The 24,373-nt window shown below is 41.0% G+C and overlaps 4 protein-coding genes and 1 long non-coding RNA gene across 13 annotated transcripts in view; 4 read left to right on the top strand and 1 right to left on the bottom strand.

The window, feature by feature from the left end:
- Positions 1-24,373, top strand: part of LOC135347255 (formin-like protein 2) — a 45,696-nt gene that overhangs the window by 12,707 nt on the left and 8,616 nt on the right. For 2 of the 4 annotated variants that reach the window (XM_064545151.1, XM_064545148.1), the window contains one exon: positions 32-341. In XM_064545151.1, the coding sequence (XP_064401221.1) occupies positions 32-216 (185 nt within the window). In that variant the 3' untranslated portion in view covers positions 217-341. Of the gene's footprint in view, positions 1-31; positions 342-13,967; positions 14,070-14,463; positions 14,509-14,574; positions 14,620-14,745; positions 14,810-15,062; positions 15,373-24,373 lie in introns of those variants that run through there. The other 2 variants (XM_064545150.1, XM_064545152.1) reach the window with 2 other exon arrangements.
- On the top strand, positions 860-7,921 carry LOC135347243 (uncharacterized). Of its 2 annotated transcripts, none has more exons than XM_064545129.1 (8): positions 860-915; positions 2,160-2,348; positions 2,406-2,555; positions 2,655-2,930; positions 3,096-3,158; positions 3,314-3,379; positions 4,007-4,420; positions 4,625-7,921. In XM_064545129.1, exons 1-8 carry the CDS (start codon positions 873-875, stop codon positions 7,738-7,740), a joined length of 4,317 nt encoding a protein of 1,438 aa, XP_064401199.1. In that variant the 5' UTR covers positions 860-872; the 3' UTR covers positions 7,741-7,921. The 2 variants fall into 2 exon arrangements, with proteins under 2 accessions (XP_064401199.1, XP_064401200.1); XM_064545130.1 differs by lacking the exon at positions 4,625-7,921 and adding an exon at positions 4,469-4,593.
- LOC135347759 (peptidyl-prolyl cis-trans isomerase 7-like) lies at positions 11,995-13,408 on the top strand. The gene is made up of 4 exons (XM_064545790.1): positions 11,995-12,049; positions 12,459-12,581; positions 12,688-12,870; positions 13,272-13,408. The coding sequence occupies exons 1-4, from the start codon at positions 11,995-11,997 to the stop codon at positions 13,406-13,408; spliced, it is 498 nt and encodes a 165-aa protein (XP_064401860.1).
- LOC135347244 (uncharacterized) lies at positions 15,620-22,207 on the top strand. Of its 2 annotated transcripts, none has more exons than XM_064545132.1 (6): positions 15,620-15,945; positions 16,571-16,759; positions 16,817-16,975; positions 17,107-17,382; positions 17,538-17,603; positions 17,823-22,207. In XM_064545132.1, exons 1-6 carry the CDS (start codon positions 15,753-15,755, stop codon positions 21,008-21,010), a joined length of 4,071 nt encoding a protein of 1,356 aa, XP_064401202.1. In that variant the 5' UTR covers positions 15,620-15,752; the 3' UTR covers positions 21,011-22,207. The 2 variants fall into 2 exon arrangements, with proteins under 2 accessions (XP_064401202.1, XP_064401201.1); XM_064545131.1 differs by having other exon boundaries at positions 17,526-17,603.
- LOC135347280 (uncharacterized) overlaps positions 22,161-24,373 on the bottom strand; it is a 6,610-nt gene continuing 4,397 nt past the window's right edge. For 2 of the 4 annotated variants that reach the window (XR_010398326.1, XR_010398324.1), the window contains exon 7: positions 22,176-22,390. This is a non-coding gene — a long non-coding RNA (uncharacterized LOC135347280). Of the gene's footprint in view, positions 22,391-24,373 lie in introns of all 4 variants that reach the window. The other 2 variants (XR_010398325.1, XR_010398327.1) reach the window with 2 other exon arrangements.

Below are 24,373 nucleotides of genomic sequence, written 5' to 3'. Positions count from 1 at the left end.
TCGGCCGCTCTTGTGCTTGTACTATATACAGGTATGAAGAACACTGCATACAGACCGGCCAACTACAGACGTAACACATTACGTAAGCATGGCAACTCTACGTCGTCCAATCAGGTGGCAGCACCCTCACCACATGATGAACTTCTCAAGTCCCTACAGAGAAGAACTAAAGCTAGAGAGGACAATTACGGTGCCAATAGACCATGGCTGAAATAATCTGTATAGCTAGCTAAAATCATTTCATTCACCGTTATTGTCTTCTGTACATTTTGTGTTTCTTTGCTCAATTCATATAATTATACATGTAATAAAATGTATTGTATGTTCGTTGATGACCCATGCTTTACCGTATTACTATAACAAGTTGGCATATGCGAGAATATAATTATAAGTATGCACATGTACATGTATGACATTGTGAGATTTACTATATATAGTGCAGTTCATATACTTGAAGCAGGGATGAACATTATTATGAAAAGTTTACACAATAGCTAGTCATGCATAACTATAAGGTAAAGATCATTGATGGAAATATTGAAAGAATAGCGTTGCAAAAAACGGGGAGGGTCTTGTATGGTCAAAGGAGGAGGGTCTTGTATGTATGGTCAAGTAAACAAACCACAAGATTCTCTGTTTGGACTCGACTGGCATAAAATTTGCACTAAAGAAGCAACACTAATCTTGGAGCTGGCACAAGTTGGTCTATTCTTGACAGAACTATGAAGATGACATCTCAGAGACATGCCCGTTATTTCTCAAATGATTTGGACGACGATGTTACCCTGGTTTTCCGTAAGCCTAGTTGGCAGCTCAGAGCCAGCCTTGCCTCTGTGTTGATCACCCCTGTCCTCTACCAACTCTACCTCATTATGGTCACCATCAGATACATACTCTTCTTACAAACTTTTTCCTGTAAGTCAGTGAAGCATACTCACCAATAATTGCATAACATTTCTTATCATACATTTTAATTTGGTATAATTATACCGAGCATTTACGAGGCATAGGCCACATAACATATAACTATAATTATGTGTACTTAGAGGAAAGTTACAGCTATAGTCTCGCTGACCCAAACCCTGAAAGAGAGTCTGGCCAATTTCACCGTACAGAGTTGTGTTGACCGTGCCACAAATGTCGTGGCGCTCTAAGTGGTTGATAAGTGTTTGACTGTAGTAAGTTGTGAAACTGCACAGCTGCAGGCTTAGCTTTAATTATATGGTTTCACATCCGTCCTCTAACCACTAACCACTTATCAATGCAAACAGTCACTTAGACAGCTGCACAACACAAGTAGCTCATGTGTAATTTGCTAGACGATATGATATATCGGCTGGTCCATGAGACTAAGTTACAGCTACATGTGTATTTATAGTCAAGAGTAGATAAGAGTAAAAGTGTTAAACTACAGTACGTAACAGAATTTGCCCTGTATTGGTCACCACTTGATAGTCATCAGTATACTAATTAGCAATACTTCCCAGAACAGACCACAGTTTACTCAATTGAATGTTTTGCAGTACCGAACTTTATGTGTAGAAAATATAATATGGACACTACTCCAGCTTTATATTGTAGGTGCTTATGCCAATCTGGGTGTGGCTACTTCGGGGTTTATTGTATCACGTGGCGAATGAAGAAGAAAAGTTAATTGTATGTTTTACTCTTGCATACAGAGGTGGAAGCATTCTTGGTGCACTGCTTACTGGTCAACAGAGATCTAGGAAGCTAGAGAGTGTCACTGTGCTAGTTTGTAGTAGTCTACCGTAGAAACTGAATTATTAGCGCTTACTCGACTATACAGAGCATAATTATTATACGGGGCATAGGCCACAATGTAATTATACTTAAAGGGTCAGTTTTAAATACCATATAGAGGGTGATTTTTGTGGGACAAAATATTTTTGGTTTTCCGTGGTTGAAGGCCTGAATGAATATTTTATCCATGAATGAAGCGACCTTGCCTACCTTTGCAAGTTCAACCACGAAAATATTACCTACGAAATGTCTTAATAATTATTCCTGAACCACAAATATTTTGTCCCCCGAAGATTACCCGCTATACAGTAGGCATTAGTGCATTCTTGGTATTCACGGAGTCATGACCACAATTGTGATGTCACCGCACATGAATATATTTATGTAACTCTACACAGCTCCCCCACGTCCTGTTTGCCCTGTGGTTGACTTGAGTTGGACCGGAGTGTTTCCTTGTGAGCTGGGATGGAGGGGGAGTGCACTGACCGTTCTCATTCTGTCAGCTGTGCTTATCACCTGCTACTCACTCATCACTGCCTGCTTGGTGAGATGGAACCCTCGGAAACAATGGAACTCAACCACATCAGGTAATCAAATGAATATTTACTGCCACAATAATTATAAACGTCACTCGTGTTTTTTAGTTTTTGATACTCAAGAAAAGCCGACCCAGTTCCAAGTGAGAGTTCAGAGCTCTAATCGGCCCCCCACTCTCAGTCTGTATATACTGTTACTGATATTCCGCTTACTGTTACAGTCAGGAGATGTTGAAGCAAACCCTGGACCAACGCTTGGTAAGCAGTCTCTTTGTACAAACTGCTGTCAGTTTTTTATAGAGTATGCTTAAACCATGTGTGTGCCATTCACTTACCATTCACTGGTAATTTTTGTAGGCTCAATTCTTACTCTCGATGATTTGAATTCTGTTTACAAGAACCTGATAAAAGCCGCTGGAAACTGGTTCAACCTGGGACTTGATCTGGGATTAGGTTTTGACACCCTTAATAATATCAGCGATAAACATCGAGATAATCAAATTCGTCTATGTGAAGTGCTGGCTGTTCGCTTGAAGACTGGCCTTCTCACCTATTCTGAAATATGTCAGAGTCTCAGAGCACCAACAGTTGAACGGAATGATGTCGCTGAGGCTATAGAGAAGGCATGTACAGGTATGAATAGTGATGAGGCTAACCTCGACCACACTATAAGCATTTCTATGGATAGACTTAGGTATGTGAACGCATGGGTATATACGTAGTTGACCACATCAGGTATACTACTATAATTATGTACTTTTGTATATAATTATATAGTATCCAATTACTTACGTTCAGTTGACGATACTTCACCTGGGCCATCTAAAACAAATACGTCTACAATGAATCCTGAACCAACCAGTGAGTGAATCACCTTAATTAGCTAATCGGTAGTTTGTATTGATGGAAGTTGTATATGAATGGATAGTTTACCAGCCTAGTCAGGAATGTAACTGATGGAGTACTATTGTACTTCAGTCCATTGTGTAGCAAACAATAATATTACTTACTTTCAGATGACGATACTCCACCTGGGCCATTTATGAGGCAAGCATTGTCCACAACAACTCCTGGACCAACCAGTGAGTTAGCTAATCGGTAGTTTGTGTGAGTGGTGATAGATAGAATAAAAGACATGCACCTTTGAAAGATTGCTATACATTGTTTATGTACTGGGATGGAAGCACAGCTTTATTTGGAGTGGTACTGTATTTATTTAGTTTGGAGGGCTTGCAATTATTTCTTATATTACTTGATAAAATTAATATGGAACCACGGGCATTGATCTTAATAGCTTCGGTCACCATTGCCCATTATCATAATTAGTTACCATAATTTCTACAATTGTTACTATAGTGTACGTAGTTCAGCAAGTAGACTTAGTGTACCTACCGTATATAGCTATATAGCGAGTAATATTCGTTGGTGCAAATTCGTATGAAATACTCATTATTTTTAATATTAATTTTCGTGTTTTAAATATTCGTACAGCTCAGGATAGTAACGCTGAATCTATTGCGGTAGAATAGTTTGGAGGGTCAATTATTGAATGTTTTGTTTCCATTTGTGTTTTGGTTTATCATTTATTTATATGTGCCTACCGTATTATAGCACAACGCTGTACCAAACCTGCATTATTATTTGTGATACATGACATAATAATAATATATAATTATAGTGACTCTGTGAAATATAATATTGTTCATTAGGTGGTGCTGGATTCACAGAAAGCTTGGGAAATTCAATGCTAGATACGGTGATAAAAGATGAAGATCTGATTCATTTGGCTGCTTATTTTGATAGTGCTACACTTCTTGCTGCCGCAATATCACTAAACCCTCATGAAAACGGTGATGTAACGCGAGCAAAAGCCAGTGAGGGCACACAAATTGCAGTACATCTATGCTTGAAGTACTGGAAGAGAAGGAAACCCAAAGAAGCGACATTTCAAGCACTTCTAACTATTGTCCGCAGTCTGGGAAAAGAGGACACAGCCACCAGCATTGAAAAATACTCAAAAACAGTATTTTACCATGCAAACAATTACTTACTTTCAGATGACCATACTTCGCTTGGGCCATCTCAGAAGCAAAAATTGTCTACAACGACTCGTGAACCAACCAGTGAGTGAATTGCCTTACATAATAATTATTATTAGTTTGTGTGTACAGTGATGGATAAAAGACACATATCTGTACGCTTTATCATGTAAGAAAGTTTGGGGGATAGTTCCTATTTAGAGAGGTATGTGTATCCACACTTTATACGTTTATAATTACTTTATTGAAGGGCCTTAACTTTGCTTCATGATTATTATTTTATTATAGAACCCAAATCCGATAATCATCCCACCATCCAACCAGATGAAGCAATAGGAATTTATCAATCATACTTAACTAGTATTTACGATACAAGATCCCTCCCTGCTGATGACAAATATCCTCTCCAGTGTGTTAAGCATTTTGTTAATCTAGAATGTGCGGATGTAAGTAAACATTTATCGAGAAAGGAAATGGAAGAGTCCTGGTCAAAAATAGTTCAAGGCATGCTGTATAAATTTCCTAGAGAGAGAATCACAATCGACCAGATAGCTTCCAAAGTAGAGGGCAAATTCTCTAAACTAGTTGTCATTAAAGGGGCTCCTGGAGGAGGTAAGACGACTTTGTCATGGGAACTGTGCAGACGATGGGCTAATGGTGAAGTTTGGACAGATTACTCCCTCGTTGTATTGCTCCGACTTCGAGATAAGAATGTTCAGGAAGCTGTAGAATTAGTTGATCTATTTCAATGTGAAAATACTGATGCTTCCAATAATATTGTTGCTACTACTATCATACAAAATCATCATGGGCACGGTATTCTTTTCATTTTGGAAGGCCTGGATGAGTTGCCGCCATCCCGTAGAGAAAATGACTCCATGTTTATGAAGCTAATAACCGGACGTCTTCTGCCAGCTAGTACCGTGCTTGTTACCACTAGGCCCTGGGCTGTATGTGATCTACCTGTTACTTGTAGTTCAAGAGTTGATCAGTTCATTGAAATCTTAGGTTTTTCTTCCGAACAAATTCAAGAGTACATTGATCTAATAATTAAAGATGGAGCTCCACCAGAACTACGTCAATACATTAACTCTAATCCACGTATCTCTAGTGCAATGTATAACCCTCTTCATGCCAGAATTGTAGTTGAAGTGTACAGAGAAAACTACGAGAATAGCAATAGCATAATCCCCAACACAACAACTGAACTATACACCGAATACTGTCAAATTTTGATTAAAAGATGTTTAGAGAGTGATTGGAGTGGTGAGCTGAGTGAGTTACCTTCATCACTTCAGGTACATTTTGATAAGCTCTGCCGAATTGCATACAATGGAATAACAAAAGAAAAACAACAATTGGTTTTCTTCAAGGAAGATGTTGTTGATACTAAAACACTTGGATTCATGAACAGTGTACATCCTTTATATAGGAAAAGCAACAGTTCTCCATCTTACAATTTCCTTCATCTAACACTTCAAGAGTTCCTCGCTGCATTTTATGTCTGGAGAAATAAAACCCCACACGAGCAGTTTCTTTTGTTTGAAACAAAGGCCTATGATGGATCATACAAGATGATTCTATTGTTTTTAGCTGGATTGACTAAACTGAATGACCCATGGACACAGTGTGTACTTCCAACTCCTTATGTGTACTATGAGGAAGGATCGTCAAAAGCCGAGAGAATGTGTGAATTCTCAAGTTATCAAATTCTGTGGATCTATGAAAGCCAAAATGTGCAAGCCATGAAGGACTTGTATTGTAATGTGCTGTATGAACTACCGCTAGATAATGATGATATTGATCAGTTTGCACTTGGTTATGTTGTAGCTTCTGCTCATTTCAAAGTAACTCTAATGGACACGTTCAAGTTTAATGGCCGTAATGTGGATAGATCAATGATGTTAGCAGGAATCAACAAAGTTTTGCCTTCTTTTACTCTAAGTGTAAGGCATCTGAAAATGTCTACCACATTCAAGATTTCATCTGTTTGGCATTCACTCACTGATAGGATACTACCAGAATTAGAAAGCGTCACTATCAGTAATATTATTGACGATAAATTTGATGGGCCTGAGGTTCCATGTACATTAAAAATATTTGACACTATACAGCTATCTCCAAACTTAAGTGTTGTAGAGCTAGATTTTGGCATCTCAAGAGACACTGTGATACGAATACTTGATATTTTGAAGCCAAAACACTGCTTGAAAGTTTTGAAGTGTGCTCAAGTATCGCCAGCTGATGAAGAGTCGTTGTCTGACTTTATTGCACATTCTAGTATTGAAATGTTGGTGATACATTTGGTACTAGATCCTTATCTTGATGACTCACCCATCACAGATACTGATAATTGGTGTATTTCAATTGGATTGAACGTGACTGAGTTAAAAAGGAACAACACGAAAATCTTGCCACATTTACTGTCTGAAATTTCATTTACCAATAACAAAGCAAAAAGAACGTTTCTAAAAACTGTTTCAGAGTCTACCACCAAAAACTTAATTTCAATATTAAGCCACTGGAAACTAAGCTTACAATATCTGCGATGCTCTTCCAAACTTCACTTCACTCCCACACAATCTGAGCAGTTTTTTAGTACTCTACTCGATTGTCCGATACTTAAAGAACTCGATATCCATAATAAAATAATAGGCCAATTGGAATATTTCTGTACCCACCAACACTTGCAATCACTAACTTTGTGGTGTCCTGATAATGCCTTTGAAGTTTTACGTTCTCTCAAAGACAATCGATTACATTCCATTAAAAGCCTTAAACTTACATGTCACCTTGACTGCGATTTTGATGAAGCTATTGGTGAGTATCTACAGACTGACACATCTCTAGAGGAATTGACACTGCGTTATTGGAATTTCAAAAGTAGCCCGAGTCTTTTAATGCAGGGACTGCAAGTTAACACAAGTCTAACTAAGCTAACTATTTCACCTCCTATTAGTTATGATGAACCGCTTATTATCGGAACGTTTGAACTGACCCAAATGTTTCATACAACTCTACAATTCATTGATCTTATGGTTTATAAGCAGTTGCCAGGGGATCTACTACCCGCCTTGGAAGCATTGAGAGAAAACAATACAGTTAAACACCTGACACTCTGTCTGTATGTGCCACCAATCAGTAAGTTTAAACCGTACACTGTTACCACTGAAGAGGCTGAAGCTGTCGGTAATGTGTTAGCCAAGAACAAGACGCTAGAGGTGTTTCACCTCGATGCTGAGATCACCGAGTGCTCCCCAATTGTCAGGGGGCTGTTTGAAAAAAAAACACTGAAACAATTCGGCACTTCTAAGAATACAAAAAAGAACATTGTCACATGTCCCGAGTACGTTGATGTCAGACAAAGAATTGTGTTTATGGATAAATATTTGAATATGAGTTAGTTTAGTATTCTCAATAGTGTTGTTTAATAGTGAAAATTTATTGTGTACTAAATCTTGTAAGTCTTCTTGGATGGCTATCTTATACATTTTGTACAGTATTATTTTTGTGTGTACCATTCCTGACCCAGTTTCATGGGCAGAGAGTATAAACTGTTCTCAATAATAATTATTATACACTCCATATTTATGTCTCTTGTGTTTGCTCGTTTCGTTGATTTGGTAATTAAAATCTTCTCTTCAAACAACATATTAAATGACACGACTATAATTATAGATTTCATTTTTATCCTTATACTTGAAGCATGATCATTTCCAGACAACATAATTATAATAGGCTATTGCATGTCCACAAAGTTCTGGATGAGGTTGAGTGCTCTCTCCGGCTGGTCAAACGGGAGAATGTGCCCACCCCCTCTCACGACCACCTGCATAAACTTGTTCACTGTCCACACCTGTGAAGGGGGGAAATGTGTGTGTGTGTGGGGGGGGGTGAGAACAAGAAATGTGTGTGTGTGTGTGTGGGGGGTGAGAACATGAGAACAAGAAATGTGTGTGTGTGTGGGGGGGAGGGATGAGAACAAGAAATGTGTGTGTGCGTGTGGGGAGGTAAGAACAAGAAATGTGTGTGTGGGGGGGGGGTGAGAACAAGAAATGTGTGTGTGTGGGGGGGGAAACAAGAAATGTGTGTGTGGGGGGGTGAGAAGGTGAGAACAAGAAATGTGTGTGTGTGGGGGGGGGGGGTGAGAAGTGGGGGGGGGGTGAGAACAAGAAATGTGTGTGTGTGGGGGGGGTGAGAAGGTGAGAACAAGAAATGTGTGGGTGTGGGGGGGAGGGGGAACAAGAAATGAGTGTGTGTGTGGGGGGGAGGTGAGAACAAGAAATGTGTATGTGTGTGGGGGGGGGGTGAGAACAAGAAATCTGTGTGTGTGGGGGGGGGAACAAGAAATGTGTGTGTGGGGGGGGGGGGGTGAGAACAAGAAATGTGTGTGTGTGGGGGGGGGGAGGTGAGAACAAGAAATGTGTGTGTGTGTGTGTGTGGGGGGAACAAGAAATGTGTGTGTGGGGGGGGGGGGTGAGAACAAGAAATGTGTGTGTGTGGGGGGGGGGAGGTGAGAACAAGAAATGTGTGTGTGTGTGTGGGGGGGGAACAAGAAATGTGTGTGTGGGGGGGGGGTGAGAACAAGAAATGTGTGTGTGTGGTGGGGGAAACAAGAAATGTGTGTGTGGGGGGGGGTGTGAGAACAAGAAATGTGTGTGTGTGGGGGGGGGAACAAGAAATGTGTGTGTGGGGGGGTGAGAACAAGAAATGTATGTGTGTGTGTGTGTGGGGGGGGAGGTGAGAACAAGAAATGTGTGTGTGTGTGTGGGGGGGAGAACAAGAAATGTGTGTGTGTGTGTGGGGGGGTGAGAACAAGAAATGTGTGTGTGTGTGGGGGGGGAACAAGAAATGTGCTTGTGGGGGGGTGAGAACAAGAAATGTGTGTGTGTGAGGGTGTGTGGGAGGGAGGTGAGAACAAGAAATGTGTGTGTGTGTGTGAGGGGTGAAAACAAGAAATGTGTGTGTGTGTGTGTGGGGGGAGGGAGGTAAGAACAAGAAATGTGTGTGTGTGTGTGTGGGGGTGAGAACAAGAAATGTGTGTGTGTGAGGGGGGGGGAGGTAAGAACAAGAAATGTGTGTGTGTGTGTGGGTGTGTGTGTGGGGGGTGAGAACAAGAAATGTGTGTGTGTGGGGGGGAGGTAAGAACAAGAAATGTGTGTGTGTGTGTGGGGGGGGGGAGAACAAGAAATGTGTTTGTGTGTGTGTGTGTGGGGGGGAGAACAAGAAATGTGTGTGTGTGTGGGGGGGAGGTAAGAACAAGAAATGTGTGTGTGTGTGTGTGTAGGGGGGGAGAACAAAAATGTGTGTGTGTGTGTGGGAGGTGAGAACAAGAAATGTGTGTGTGTGTGTGTGTGTGTGTGTGTGGGAGGTGAGAACAAGAAATGTGTGTGTGTGTGTGTGTGTGTGTGTGTGGGAGGTGAGAACAAGAAATGTGTGTGTGGGGGGGGTGAGAACAAGAAATGTGTGTGTGGCGGGGGGGTGAGAACAAGAAATGTGTGTGTGTGGGGGGAGGTGAGAACAAGAAATGTGTGTGTGTGTGTGTGTGGGGGAGGTGAGAACATATACAAAACCTTTAATCTTCAGACTGAGAGCCATAGCTGAGACTGCCGACGTGAATGGCTCGTCTGATGTCAGTGGTGTTGATGAAGGGAACGTAGTAGTTAAATTCAGGGGAGGCTGGACGAATAAGAAATATTGCATGTGAAGAACTGTCTTAAAATCAATTTGCATGACCAAAATGTCAGCAATTGCCCTCTACAGTTCTTATATTGTAACTAAATTAAATGCAGTGAAACTTGTCTATTGTGGTCAGCCTATAATCAGGCACCTTTTACAATACAGCCAGGTTAACAAGCTTCAGAGTCTCCATAGCATGTGTTTGAACCAGACCACCTCTTTATTATAGCCACTGTTGGTCTGCCCTTGCAAGGGGTGACAGCTATAGATTGGTTTCCTTACACAAGTATACACACAGGGAGAAACCAATCACCCCAGGGCATGACATTTCAACAACACCCTACAATACTTAAGTCAGTGTTTCCCCAGTGTAAAGTTCAAACAGGGTGTCAGGCTAGGGCTTGGGGGACTGCTAATCTTTCTTGCCATTATTTGCCATGCACACAGCTTCTCAATGTCCTCTAACACAGTACATGACCACAATGGAGATAATTGTATAGTCCAGGACTTCCCCAAATTCAATCCATACACGCAACTTAACTTGTACATATTCCCTAATTCAATCAGCTACTCAAACAAGTACACTACGTATAGGTAAAAGAGTATATACCTAAACTGGAACAAAAGGTCAGCGTACGCATTCATCATCACTTGCGTCCGTCCCTGTGTGTGTGTGTGTGTGTGTGTGTGTGTGTGTGTGTGTGCGTGGGTGTGGGTGTCTTATCTTGGAATGTAGGTTGCTTGGTTGAGGTGTTTTTATGATAATAAACCTCAGGAATTATCTAGAGGTTTTGTGGTGGTGATGGGAGTGTTGGGAATGGGGAACAGGCATTAAATAGATGTTGTGTGTGTGCGTGTGTGTGTGTGTGTGTGTGTGTGTGTGTGTGTGTGCGTGCGTGCGTGCGTGTGTGAGGGGTAGCAGCAGAAATAAGAATTGCCTTTTTATCTCTCAAATATGAAAGGTCTCTTTCTAAGCTTTCAGAAAATCAGAAAAGCGTTGAAATTGGATACCCGGAATTCAAGTTATGGCAGATGAAAGAGTCCCCGCCGAACCATTGAATAAACGGAGGGGGGTTTAGTTAAACATACATGTATCTTTCAACAGCCATAACTTCAGTACTGGTGATCCAATGTCAACATTTTTATGATTTTCTGAAGCGTACAAAGAGACCGTTCAAATTATGTGTTTAAATCCAAACTTTCATTGGGGCCGTAATTTGTCATTTTTCGCCTTTGGACCATGGTATTGCCAAATTTGTAAAAACTTAAATATGAACTTTGATGACACCATTTGTAAGGTATATTTCTAAGCTTTCAAGAAATCATAAAAGTGTTGAAATTGGATCCACGGAATTCAACTTATGGCAGCTGAAAGAGTCCCCGAACCATAGCATATAATTATGTGTTTGGACCTGACTGTGTTAGGAGGCCACCTCTCTATTGGCAAACATGCCTCACAATAAAATAGCTGATTGGGAGAGCTCATAATTGTAACTACACAATTACATGTACTTGCTTATTAAGTTGGCTCCCTAGAAACCTACTAATAGATCTAGCTCAGTTGCTGTGAGATAGCAAATAGTGTGTGATATGATGCTGGGTTAGTTGTACAGTACCCCAGTGTACCACCACGGTGACTGCTCACTTCCCTAGATACAACCTCAGGGTATGGAGGAAGTGATTGTAGCTAAGCTACAGTTATCCCCTCACCTGGTAGTTGTACGTTCACTTCATCATCAGCCACTCGCAGTTTACCAGGCTTTGTGGGATCCACTGACAGACGCTTCAAGTCATCTGATACAGTGGCCATCAATGTCAGTCACTAAATGATTCGGTAAAATTCGGCTGAAAAAATACATCTATTAGACATTATATTAAGACTAAGGGGATGGAGACACACCACTACAGTCTTCCTACCATACTGGTTTATATAATCCTTCACTGAAGAGGAGATAATCTAGCATGGCGATAATTTTAGTATGGTAGAAATCAGACTCACATTTGATGGTGTGATAGGCGTTCTCCCTGGGGAAGGTGAAGCTCTTGCCCAGTTTGACTCGGTATGTTTCACTTGGAGCTGCTCAGTAGAAGCAACTTCGGCCATAATATTAACAAGATCAAGACAATACAGGAGAGCACATTTCAAGTGAGGCCAAATTGTCACATAGGGTAAAGATCATTGATGGAACAATTGAAAGAATAGCGTTGCAAAAAAACGGGGAGGGTCTTGTATGGTCAAAGGAGGAGGGTCTTGTATGTATATGTATGGTCAAGTAAACAAACCACAAGATTCTCTGTTCTGACTGGCATCAAATCTGCACTGAAGAAGTAAGCTTCAACCATAACATTATAAATCTTGGAGCTGGCACAGTTGGTCTATTCTTGACAGAACCATGAAGATGACATCTCAGAGACGTCGAGATGAAGATAGCCTGATTTCTAGTCTCGAATACCCGCCTCAACCTAAAAGCTTTTAGGTTGAGGCGGGTATTCGAGACTACCTGCTTTCATGTGCCTGCTCCTCTTCCACGATGTTTCTTTGACATAGCTATCAATGGAGTGGCAAGTAAGTTATGGATGTGTTGGTTTGGCTGTATAATCAAGCTGTACTAGATCTTTAATATGCTGTAATGTAGACTGTCGTAAAAAATATTTCTTCCTCTCTTGTTCAGCTGGGCGGGTTGTGTTTGAGTTATATAGTAATGTGGTTCCCAAGACAACGGAGAACTTCCGGTGTCTGTGTACGGGTGAGAGGGGGGAGGGCAAGAGCACGTTCAAGCCACTACACTACAAGGGCACACCCATCCACCGTATAGTAAAGGGCTTCATTGTACAGGGAGGAGACTTCAGCTGCGGTCAGTATGGACATTGTATCATGTCATTAATTTTGTGATGGAAATCAGTGTCAGAATTCTGTACCTAAGCTTATTTAGTGTGAATAAATGCGATGCTAAAAAATACGATGTTTAGATATAATTTTGATAGTCGTAAGTTAATTTCGTCAAGGGTACTGTACATCTTCATTAGTCTACAATAATTATGACAATCTGAAGTGTTTGTGTATTTCTGACTACCCCCCACCAGAGGAGGTACGACATCCGCGTGTCTTTAACACACACATTCCGAACTTTGACCTAAGGAATGTGTGTCTAAAACGTTTCCTTTGACATGCGGATGTCGTACCTCCTCTGACCCCCCACACACACACCTCACACCCACACACACCTCACACACCCACCCCTCACACATCACACAGGTGATGGAACGGGTGGAGAGTCCATCTATGGTGGCATGTTCAAGGATGAGGTGTTCCAGCACAAACACAAGAAACCATTCCTCCTCTCAATGGCCAACAAGGGACCAAACACCAACGGATCTCAGTTCTTCATGTGAGAGAGTGGGAGGATAATAGCTGTGTGTGCGTGAGACTACCATCTCATACCATCTCATCCACTGCATGCTAATAGTGCTGCACTAGCTATATCAGTGGAAGGTTTATTACCTCCCTATGAGTGTACTCCCTATGAGTGTACTCCCTATAATATCAGTGTTGTCTGTAGGTAGCTCCTTCCATTCAGTATTTCCCTAGCTACCGTATAGCGGGTATATTTCGAGGGTATAAATGTTCATGGTTTTCGCTGATCAAGCATTTACCGCGAACATTTATACCAACGTATACCCTAATTATAGCCCACGCTTTTGTCAGACAAATTGGACCCTACACTCGTGTTATAATTATAGTCCGTCTATTACATACCAACTTCATCCCCCCTCCGTTTAATCAATGGTTTGAGGACTCTTTCAGCTGCCATAACTTGCATTCAATTTCAACTATTTTGGGGTTTTTGACAGCTTAAAAAGAGACCTTTCAAATGGTATCATCAATGTTGAGTACGTACATGTAATTACCAATTGCTTATCGATCACACCACATGTAAACCTCATTTTGTAGGAGGCGTTCGGAGAAGTTGTGCAATACTTTGGAGAAAATGCTAAACTGAGTCAACCCAACTCCATCTTCCCCGTTCTGCACAGATTCGTCACAAACTTCAGAGTAACTTTCTTACTATAATTATAATAACGAGTGTTGTGCATTGACATGTAGGATAGATGTTGGCATGTCATGAGATCAGTCTAGTATACTGTCTTAGGTAACCAGCAGTTGACCCTACAACTATTGCTGATACCATCAATCACCTTTAGTGGTCTGTGGTGGTTTCTTGTTTGATATGCTTCAGGGGAGATGAGGGCGACTGATTATCTACAAACAACATGTTCACCTTTGTTTATACATTGTCCAAAGAAATTGTTTCAAACCTTTGTCAAATGTTGGTTCCTCTTTCCCGTATGTATTTGTATTTGAGTGTTTCTAAGTACAGTCATGTACAGTGTGTGGGTGTGGTATACAGTACAGTTTGAATGGTGAATGATATTTTGTCTCTATACAGAAAGCAGACAGTGAAAACCTTGCCAAGATAGCCATCAGACAAGCTGTAAGTATATCACAAGAGTGTACATCAATCATTCTGTTAACACATTCTATCATTCCTCCATTATAGCAACTGTGTGTATTACCTTGCGTGGATGACACTTCCTTATCAGAGGTAAACAACACCCTCTCCTGGTATAAGAATATCTCTGGAATAATAATCACTTGCTGTCTAAATATCAACTGAGAATTGTCTGTCTGTCTATATATTAACTGAGAACCTGCTTGCTTGTGTGTACAGGATGATCAGGGTGTGGACGTACTGCCTCAGATCTACGACGGAGCTATTGAAGAGATCATTTCCGGTCAGTTGATTGGCTACTTGCAGTACTTGTGTGTAACCACTTGTCTAGGCTTATCATTTGAGACTCTTTATAGTTTGGTAGTCTGAAGTTTACTGAGCAGCGTGCACATTTTTTAGGTGTAGATTTGGCCCTGGGTTATTTTGTCTTCTGTAACTACTGAACTATAGTATAGATTTGCATGCTTGCTACTACATACATGACAGTGTACCAATTCTGAATTCATCGGCCGCTCTTGTGCTTGTACTATATACAGGTATGAAGAACACTGCATACAGACCGGCCAACTACAGACGTAACACATTACGTAAGCATGGCAACTCTACGTCGTCCAATCAGGTGGCAGCACCCTCACCACATGATGAACTTCTCAAGTCCCTACAGAGAAGAACTAAAGCTAGAGAGGACAATTACGGTGCCAATAGACCATGGCTGAAATAATCTGTATAGCTAGCTAAAATCATTTCATTCACCGTTATTGTCTTCTGTACATTTTGTGTTTCTTTGCTCAATTCATATAATTATACATGTAATAAAATGTATTGTATGTTCGTTGATGACCCATGCTTTACCGTATTACTATAACAAGTTGGCATATGCGAGAATATAATTATAAGTATGCACATGTACATGTATGACATTGTGAGATTTACTATATATAGTGCAGTTCATATACTTGAAGCAGGGATGAACATTATGAACAGTTTACACAATAGCTAGTCATGCATAACTATAAGGTAAAGATCATTGATGAAACAATTGAAAGAATAGTGTTGCAAAAAACGGGGAGGGTCTTGTATGGTCAAAGGAGGAGGGTCTTGTATGTGGTCAAGTAAACAAACCACAAGATTCTCTGTTTGGACTAAACTGACTGGCATCAAATTTGCACTAAAGAAGCAACGCTAATCTTGGAGCTGGCACAAGCTGGTCTATTCCTGACAGAACCATGAAGATGACATCTCAGAGACATGCCCGTTATCTGTCAATTGATCTGAAAGATGATGCTACCCTGGTTTTCCGTAAGCCTAGTTGGCAGCTCAGAGCTTGCCTTGCCTCTGTGTTGATCACCCCTATCCTCTACCAACTCTACTTCATTATTGTCACCATCAGATACATACTCTTCTTACAAAATTTTTCCTGTAAGTCAGTGAAGCATACTCACCAATAATTGCATCTTATCATACACTTTGGTATAATTATACTGAGTATAATATATTACGGGGCATAGGCTACAATAATGTATACTAAAGGATCAGTTTTAAATACAGTATAGCGGGTAATTTTCGTGGGGCAAAATATTTTTGGTTTTCGTGGTTGAAGGTCTGAATGAATATTTTACCCACGAATGAAGCGATCTTGCCTACCTTTACAAGCTCAACTACGAAAATATTACCTAAGAAATGTCTTAATATTACTGAACCACGAATATTTTGTCCTCCGAAAATTACCCGCTATAGTTATACGGTTTCTGGGCAGAATCAATTTTCTTCTAAGCAAACTTTTCTTCTTTTTAGACTGCTTGTTACTTTCTGTAATTGAATTCATGTTTTTAATACTTATCTCACTGACTACTGACTATGCCTTTGACAAAGGTTTGCTCCCACTGTTTGGCTACAGGCCATTTAAGACGATCAGTATATGCACTATATTAACTGTGGACACCCCATTCTTGTGAAACAAATCAAGCAATGCATTAGTGCATTCACGAAATGACCACAATTGTGATGTCACAGCACGTGAATATATTTATGCAACTCTACACAGCTCCCCCACGTCCTGCTTGCCCTGTGGTTGACTTGAGTTGGACCGGAGTGTTTCCTTGTGAGCTGGGATGGAGGGGGAGTGCACTGGCCGTTCTCATTCTGTCAGCTGTGCTTATCACCTGCTACTCACTCATCACTGCCTGCTTGGTGAGATGGAACCCTCGGAAACAATGGAACTCAACCACATCAAGTAATCAATTATATATTTACTGCCACAATAATTATAAACGTCACTCTTACTTTTTAGTTTTTGATACTCAAAAAAAGCCGACCAAGTTCCAAGTGAGAGTTCAGAGTACTAATCGACTGATGTTGCCCCCCACTCTCAGTCTGTGTATACTGTTACTGATATTCCGCTTACTGTTACAATCAGGAGATGTTGAAGCAAACCCTGGACCAACGTTTAGTAAGCAGTGTCTCTTTATGTATGCGTATATAATACAAGTTGCTCGTCAGCTATTTCATAGAGTGTGCATGTATAAGTCATGTGTTGACATTGCACATTGCACTTATCATTTGCTTGTAATTGTTGTATAGGCACCATTCTGACTATCAATGATTTGCCATCTGTTTACGAGAAATTGATAAAAGCCGCCAAAAAGTGGTTCAACCTGGGACTTAAGCTGAAAGTGAGCCCCGACACCCTCGATAATATCAGTGATGAACATCGAGATAATGAAACCTGTTTACGGAAAATGCTAGCAGCTCGCTTAAATACTGCCACTCTCACCTATTCTGAAATATGTCAGAGTCTCAGAGCACCAACAGTTAGACGAGATGCCATCGCTAAAGCTATAGAGGAGGAATGTACAGGTATGAATAGTCTTGAGGCTAACTTACGACCATGCTAAAAGTATTTCTATGAGTAAACTTAGTATAATTATGTGAATGGATAGTTTATAACCTAGTCACGAACGTACGTAAATTATGTACTTAAATACACAATTGTTTAATAGACTTATTTTCAGATGATGGTACTTCACCTGGACCATCTAAGAGGCAGAAATTGTCCACAACGACTCCTGGACCAACCAGTGAGTTAGCTAATCGGTAGTTTGTATGTGTACACGGTGATTGAGAAAAGGACACATCTCAGGGATTGCTGCATTTGTTCATGTAAGACTGAAAGTGTGGGGGTGGAAGCGCAGTCCTATTTGTTGTATTTCTCACTGTTTACTTAGTTTGGAGGGCCCATTATTGAAGATTCCACTGTATTATTACCTTTGCTTCATGATTATTCTTTTATACTGTAGAATCCAAATCCGATAATCGTTCCACCATCCAACCAGATGAAGCAATAGGAATTTATCGATCATACTTAACTAGTATTTACGATACAAGATTCCTCCCTGCTGATGACAAATATCCTCTCCAGTGTGTTAAGCATTTTGTTAATCTAGAATGTGCAGATGTAAGTAAACATTTATCGAGAAAGAAAATTGAAGAATCTTGGTCAGAAATAGTTAAAGGCAAGCTGAATAGATTTCCTAGGAAGTCAATCACATTGGACCAGATAGCTTCCAAAGTAGAGGGCAAATTCTCTAAACTAGTTGTCATTAAGGGGGCTCCTGGAGGAGGTAAGACGACTTTGTCATGGGAACTGTGCAGACGATGGGCTAATGGTGAAGTTTGGACAGATTACTCCCTCGTTGTGTTGCTCCGACTTCGAGATGAGAATGTTCAGAAAGCTGTAGAATTAGTTGATCTATTTCAATGTGAAGATACTGATTATTCCCAAAATATTTATGCTATTATCCGAAAGAATCATGGGGAGGGCATACTTTTCATTTTGGAAGGCCTGGATGAGTTGACACCATCCCTTAGAGAAAATGACTCCATATTTATGAAGCTAATAACCGGACTTCTTCTGCCAGCTAGTACCGTGCTTGTTACCACTAGGCCCTGGGCTGTATGCGATCTACCTGTTACTTGTAGCTCAAGAGTTGATCAGTTCATTGAAATTTTAGGTTTTTCTTCCGAACAAATTCATGAGTACATTGATCTAATGATCAAAGATGGGGCTCCACCAGGACTACGTCAATACATTGACTCTAATCCACGTATCTCTAGTGCAATGTATAACCCTCTTCATGCCAGAATTGTAGTTGAAGTGTACAGAGAAAACTACGAGAATAGCGATAGCATAATCCCCAACACAACAACTGAACTATACACCGAATACTCTCAAATTTTGATTAAAAGATGTTTAGAGAGTGATTGGAGTGGTGAGCTGAGTGAGTTACCTTCATCACTTCAGGTACATTTTGATAAGCTCTGCCAAATTGCATACAATGGAATAACAAAAGAAAAACAACAATTGGTTTTCTTCAAGGAAGATGTTGTTGATACTAACACACTTGGATTCATGAACAGTGTACATCCTTTATATAATAAACGCAACAGTTCTCCATCTTACAATTTCCTTCATCTAACACTTCAAGAGTTCCTCGCTGCGTTTTACGTCTGGAAAAATAAAACCCCACACGAGCAGTTGATTTTGTTTGAAGATGATAGATCTTACAAGATGATTCTATTGTTTTTAGCTGGATTGACTAAACTGAATGACCCATGGACACAGTGTGTGCTTCCAACTCCTTATGTGTACTATAAGAAAGGATCGTCAAAAGCCGAGAGACTGTGTAGATTCTCAAGTGATCAAATTCTGTGGATCTATGAAAGCCAAAATGTGCAAGCCATGAAGGACTTGTATTGTAATGTGCTGTATGAACAACCGCTATATGATCCGAGAATTGATCAGTTTGCACTTGGTTATGTTGTAGCTTCTGCTCATTTCAAAGTAACTGAAATGAACATGTTCAAGTTTAATGAAAATAAAACAATTGGACCATTCAATTATGGTGTTTTGGATAGATCAATGATATTAGCAGGAATCAACAAAGTGTTGCCTTCTTTTACTCTAAGTGTAAAGCGTCTGAAAATGTCTACCACATTCAAGATTCCATCTGCTTGGCATACACTCATTGATAGGATACTACCAGAATTAGAAAGCGTCAGTATCAGTAATCTAAGATCAAGAGATATTGGGGTTGATTGGCCTGATGTTCCTTGTGCATTAAAAATATTTGACACTATACAGCTATCTCCAAACTTAAGTGTTGTAGAGCTAGATTTTGGCATCTCAAGAGACACTGTGATACGAATACTTGATATTTTGAAGCCAAAACACTACTTGAAAGTTTTGAAATGTGCTCAAGTATCGCCAGCTGATGAAGAGTTGTTGTCTGACTTCATTGCACATTCTAGTATTGAAATGTTGGTGATACATTTGGCACAAGCGCCTTATGTTATTGAGTCACCCATCACAGATACTAATAATTGGTGTATTTCAATTGGATTGAACGTGACTGAGTTAAAAAGGAATAGCACGAAAATTTTGCCACATTTACTGTCTGAATATTCAATTACCAATAACAAGGCAAAAAAAACGTTTCTAACAGACAATGTGGTTTTTTCAGAGTCTACTATCAGAAACTTAATTTCGATATTAAGCCACTGGAAACTAAGCTTACAATATCTGCGATGCTCTTCCAATGTTAAGTTGACTCCCGGACAATCTCAGCAGCTTTTTAGTACTCTACTCAATTGTCAGATACTTAAAGAACTCGATATCGAAAGTGAAATAAAGGGCAAATTTGAATATTTCTGTATCCCCCAGCACTTACAATCACTGACTTTGTTTTGTCCTGATAATGCCTGTGATGTTTTACGTTCTCTCAAAGACAATCGAATACATTCTATTAAAAGCTTTCAACTTACATGTAACTTTAATTGGAATTTTGATGAAGCTATTGGTGAGTATCTACAGACTGACACGTCTTTAGAGGAATTGACATTGAAGTATAATATTATTGATTTAAAAAGTAGCCTGAGTCATTTAGTGCAGGGACTGCAAGTTAACACATGTCTAACTAAGCTAACTATTTCACCTCATATTATTATTGAAAGGTACTCATATGATGATCCCAGATTGCTTGAGCTGGCCCAAATGTTTCAGCTTAATACAACTCTACAATTTATTGAACTTGCGGTTGATATGCAGTTGCCAATGCTGGATCTACTACCTGTTTTGGAAGCATTGAGAGAAAACAATACAGTTAAACACCTGATACTCCATCTGTATGTGCTACAATTCACTGATCATGAGTCCTTCCCTAGAGGAACACCGTACACTGTTACCACTGAAGAGGCTGAAGCTGTGGGTAATGTGTTAGCCAAGAACAAGACTCTAGAGGTGTTTCACTTCATTGCCAAGATCACTGAGTGCTCCCCAATTGTCAGGGGGCTGTTGGAAAACAAAACACTGAAAGAATTCGGCATTTCTGGCTGGAAGACAAAAAAGAACATTGTCACATGTCCCGAGTACGTTGATGTCAGACGAAGAATTGTGTTTATGGAGAGAGTATTGCCTTATTTGCCTTGAATTGCCTTTTTATAATTAAATGAGTATGACTATGTAGCTGTAAGGACTCTAGTCTAGTAGTGTTAATTGTTGTGACAGTATAATTATTATGATATTATCCTATGGATACTGAAGATTATCACGAGTCTGTGCCAGTAACTGCACGAGTGCCTGCAAGGCACGAGTGACAGTTACTAGGCACGGACGAGTGATAATCATCAGTATCCATGGGATAATGCATTTATTGCTTGGCAACCAAAATGCAAGTTGAATCTGCGCATGCGCAACATGCGGTTGCTTTATCAACCAGAAGAATGCGTAGCAACAAAATTGATTTCTCCCAGTTGAAGACGAGTTTAAGAGAAAGAAAACAGCTAGAAAGATAAAGAAATAAGACTCTAGAACACCAAGAGAGCTTGCAGAAGGCTACTTAAAGATTTTGTAGAGAACAGACAAGAAAAACGTTGACAACCAGCAACCCGTTTTGAAAATGGATAGTTCTGAAGGATAAACAGCATGTGCTTGCTTTCTATCATGCTCCAGTGTATCAGAAGAGGAAACATGCACCGCTATAACTGAAGAAAAGTGTGACAACCGTTTTTGAAGCCAAAACGACTTTATACAAGGCTGAACAGGCTTATATGGTGGTCCAGTACACTTCTACATGTGCAATACTCTGCTCAAAGCACCCACTTCCAACACTGATGCCTGTTTGATGCGTTAAATATGAACACTGACAACCTCCTGACCCTCAGCTTCACTGCAAAAATAGCACAGAAGTGATACAGAGCATCAGAAAACAAGAAAAGAGACTGATAAACATTGCAATGCATGATTATAAGTGTGTAAACTATGTTTTTTCTTGTTCTCTCACTGCTGAAAACGTTTTATTCCAAATAAGAATCACTTCCTAGTGTGCAATAATACTTCCGGGTGTGCAATATGGAAAAATATCTGCACAGTCGGTGATGAGTCGCTTCCTGTGCAATTTGAATGTAAAACGCTGATGTCAGCACTTATTAAAAAGCAATAAATATATATATTTTTTTGTGTACCATTGGGCAGAGAGTATAAACTCTATACAATAATTATACACTCCATAATTATTTATGTCTCTAATAGCAATTGTTTTTGATCGTTTCGTTGATTTGGTAATTAAAATCTTCTCTTCAAACAACATATTAAATGACACGACTATAATTATAGATTTCATTTTTATCTTGAAGCATGATCATTTCAAGACAACATAATTATAATAGGCTATTGCATGTTCACAAAGTTCTGGATGAGGTTGAGTGCTCTCTCCGGCTGGTCAAACGGGAGAATGTGCCCACCCCCTCTCACGACCACCTGCATAAACTTGTTCACTGTCCTCACATACCCGGCAACATTATCTCCTATCTGTGAAGGGAGAAATGTGTGTGTGGGGGTTAGGGTTAGAGTTAACCCGAATATAACAAAATTAGAAACCTTTAATGTGTGTGTGTGGGAGGGGATGAAAACAAGAATAATTTATGTGTGTGTGTGGGGGGGGGGGTGAGAATAAGAAATGTGTGTGTGTGTGTGTGTGTGTGTGTGTGGAGGGGGGGAGGGTGAGAACAAGAATATGTGGGTGTGTGTGGGGTGGGGGTGAGAAAAAGAAATGTGTGTGTGTGTGGGGGGGGGGGGGGGTAAGAACAAGAGATGTGTGTGTGTGGGGGGGGGGTGAGAACAAGAAATGTGTGTGTGTGTGTGGGGGGGATTAGAACAAGAAATGTGTGTGTGTGTGTGGGGGGTGAGAACAAGAAATGTGTGTGTGTGTGTGGGGGGGATGAGAACAAGAAATGTGTGTGTGTGTGTGTGGGGGGTGAGAACAAGAAATGTGTGTGTGTGTGGAGGGGGGGAGGGTGAGAACAAGAATATGTGGGTGCATGTGTGTGGGGTGGGGGTGAGAACAAGAAATGTGTGTGTGTGGGGGGATAAGAACAAGAGACGTGTGTGTGTGTGGGGGGGGGGATAAGAACAAGAGATGTGTGTGTGTGTGGGGGGGGTGAGAACAAGAAATGTGTGTGTGTGGGAGGGGTGAGAACAAAAAATGTGTGTGTGTGTGTGGGGGGTGAGAACAAGAAATGTGTGTGTGTGTGGAGGGGGGGAGGGTGAGAACAAGAATATGTGGGTGCATGTGTGTGGGGTGGGGGTGAGAACAAGAAATGTGTGTGTGTGGGGGGATAAGAACAAGAGATGTGTGTGTGTGTGGGGGGGGATAAGAACAAGAGATGTGTGTGTGTGTGTGGGGGGTGAGAACAAGAAATGTGTGTGTGTGGGAGGGGTGAGAACAAAAAATGTGTGTGTGTGTGTGTGTGTGTGGGGGTAAGAACAAGAGATGTGTGTGTGCGTGTGTGGGGGTAAGAACAAGAGATGTGTGTGTGTGTGGGGGGGGAGAACAAGAGATGTGTGTGTGTGGGGGTGTGTGGGGGGGAGAACAAGAGACGTGTGTGTGTGGGAGGGGATGAGAACAAGAGACGTGTGTGTGTGTGTGGGGGGGGAGAACAAGAGATGTGTGTGTGTGGGGGGGGAAACAAGAAATATGTGTGTGTGTGGGGGGGGGGGTGAGAACAAGAAATGTGTGTGTGTGTGGGGGGGGGGTGAGAACAAGAAGTGTGTGTGTGTGTGTGGGGGGGAGGTAAGAACAAGAAATGTGTGTGTGTGTGTGTGTGTGTGGAGGGGGGAGGGTGAGAACAAGAATATGTGGGTGTGTGTGGGGTGGGGGTGAGAACAAGAAATGTGTGTGTGTGGGGGGGGTAAGAACAAGAGATGTGTGTGTGTGGGGGGGTGAGAACAAGAAATGTGTGTGTGTGTGTGGGGGGGATTAGAACAAGAAATGTGTGTGTGTGTGGAGGGGGGGAGGGTGAGAACAAGAATATTTGGGTGCATGTGTGTGGGGTGGGGGTGAGAACAAAAAATGTGTGTGTGTGTGGGGGATAAGAACAAGAGATGTGTGTGTGTGTGTGGGGGGTGAGAACAAGAAATGTGTGTGTGTGGGAGGGTTGAGAACAAAAAATGTGTGTGTGTGTGTGGGGGGTGAGAACAAGAAATGTGTGTGTGTGTGGGGGGGTGTGGAGGGGAGAACAAGAGACGTGTGTGTGTGGGAGGGGGTGAGAACAAAAAATGTGTGTGTGTGTGTGGGGGGTGAGAACAAGAAATGTGTGTGTGTGTGGGGGGGTAAGAACAAGAGATGTGTGTGTGTGTGTGTGTGGGGGGGAGAACAAGAGATGTGTGTGTGTGTGTGTGGGGGGGTGAGAACAAGAAATGTGTGTGTGTGTGTGGGGGGGGTGAGAACAAGAAATGTGTGTGTGTGTGTGGGGGGTGAGAACAAGAAATGTGTGTGTGTGGGGGGGGGGAGAA

Source organism: Halichondria panicea, chromosome 14 (genome assembly GCF_963675165.1).
Source record: "Halichondria panicea chromosome 14, odHalPani1.1, whole genome shotgun sequence".
Taxonomy (NCBI): domain Eukaryota; kingdom Metazoa; phylum Porifera; class Demospongiae; order Suberitida; family Halichondriidae; genus Halichondria; species Halichondria panicea.
This window is presented reverse-complemented; position numbering and strand designations above follow the sequence as displayed.

Bases quoted from the DNA above. Each gene is read 5' to 3' on its own strand.
- LOC135347243 (XM_064545129.1), top strand. From the start codon at position 873: ATGGTCACCATCAGATACATACTCTTCTTACAAACTTTTTCCT. The intron at 2,556-2,654 runs GTAAGCAGTCTC...TAATTTTTGTAG, and splicing joins AAACCCTGGACCAACGCTTG to GCTCAATTCTTACTCTCGAT. The intron at 4,421-4,624 runs GTGAGTGAATTG...ATTTTATTATAG, and splicing joins AACGACTCGTGAACCAACCA to AACCCAAATCCGATAATCAT.
- LOC135347244 (XM_064545131.1), top strand. From the start codon at position 15,753: ATGAAGATGACATCTCAGAGACATGCCCGTTATCTGTCAATTGATCTG. The intron at 17,383-17,525 runs GTATGAATAGTC...ATTGTTTAATAG, and splicing joins TATAGAGGAGGAATGTACAG to ACTTATTTTCAGATGATGGT. The intron at 17,604-17,822 runs GTGAGTTAGCTA...TTTATACTGTAG, and splicing joins AACGACTCCTGGACCAACCA to AATCCAAATCCGATAATCGT.
- LOC135347759 (XM_064545790.1), top strand. From the start codon at position 11,995: ATGGTAGAAATCAGACTCACATTTGATGGTGTGATAGGCGTTCTCCCT. The intron at 12,582-12,687 runs GTAAGTTATGGA...TCTCTTGTTCAG, and splicing joins AGCTATCAATGGAGTGGCAA to CTGGGCGGGTTGTGTTTGAG. The intron at 12,871-13,271 runs GTCAGTATGGAC...CACATCACACAG, and splicing joins GGGAGGAGACTTCAGCTGCG to GTGATGGAACGGGTGGAGAG.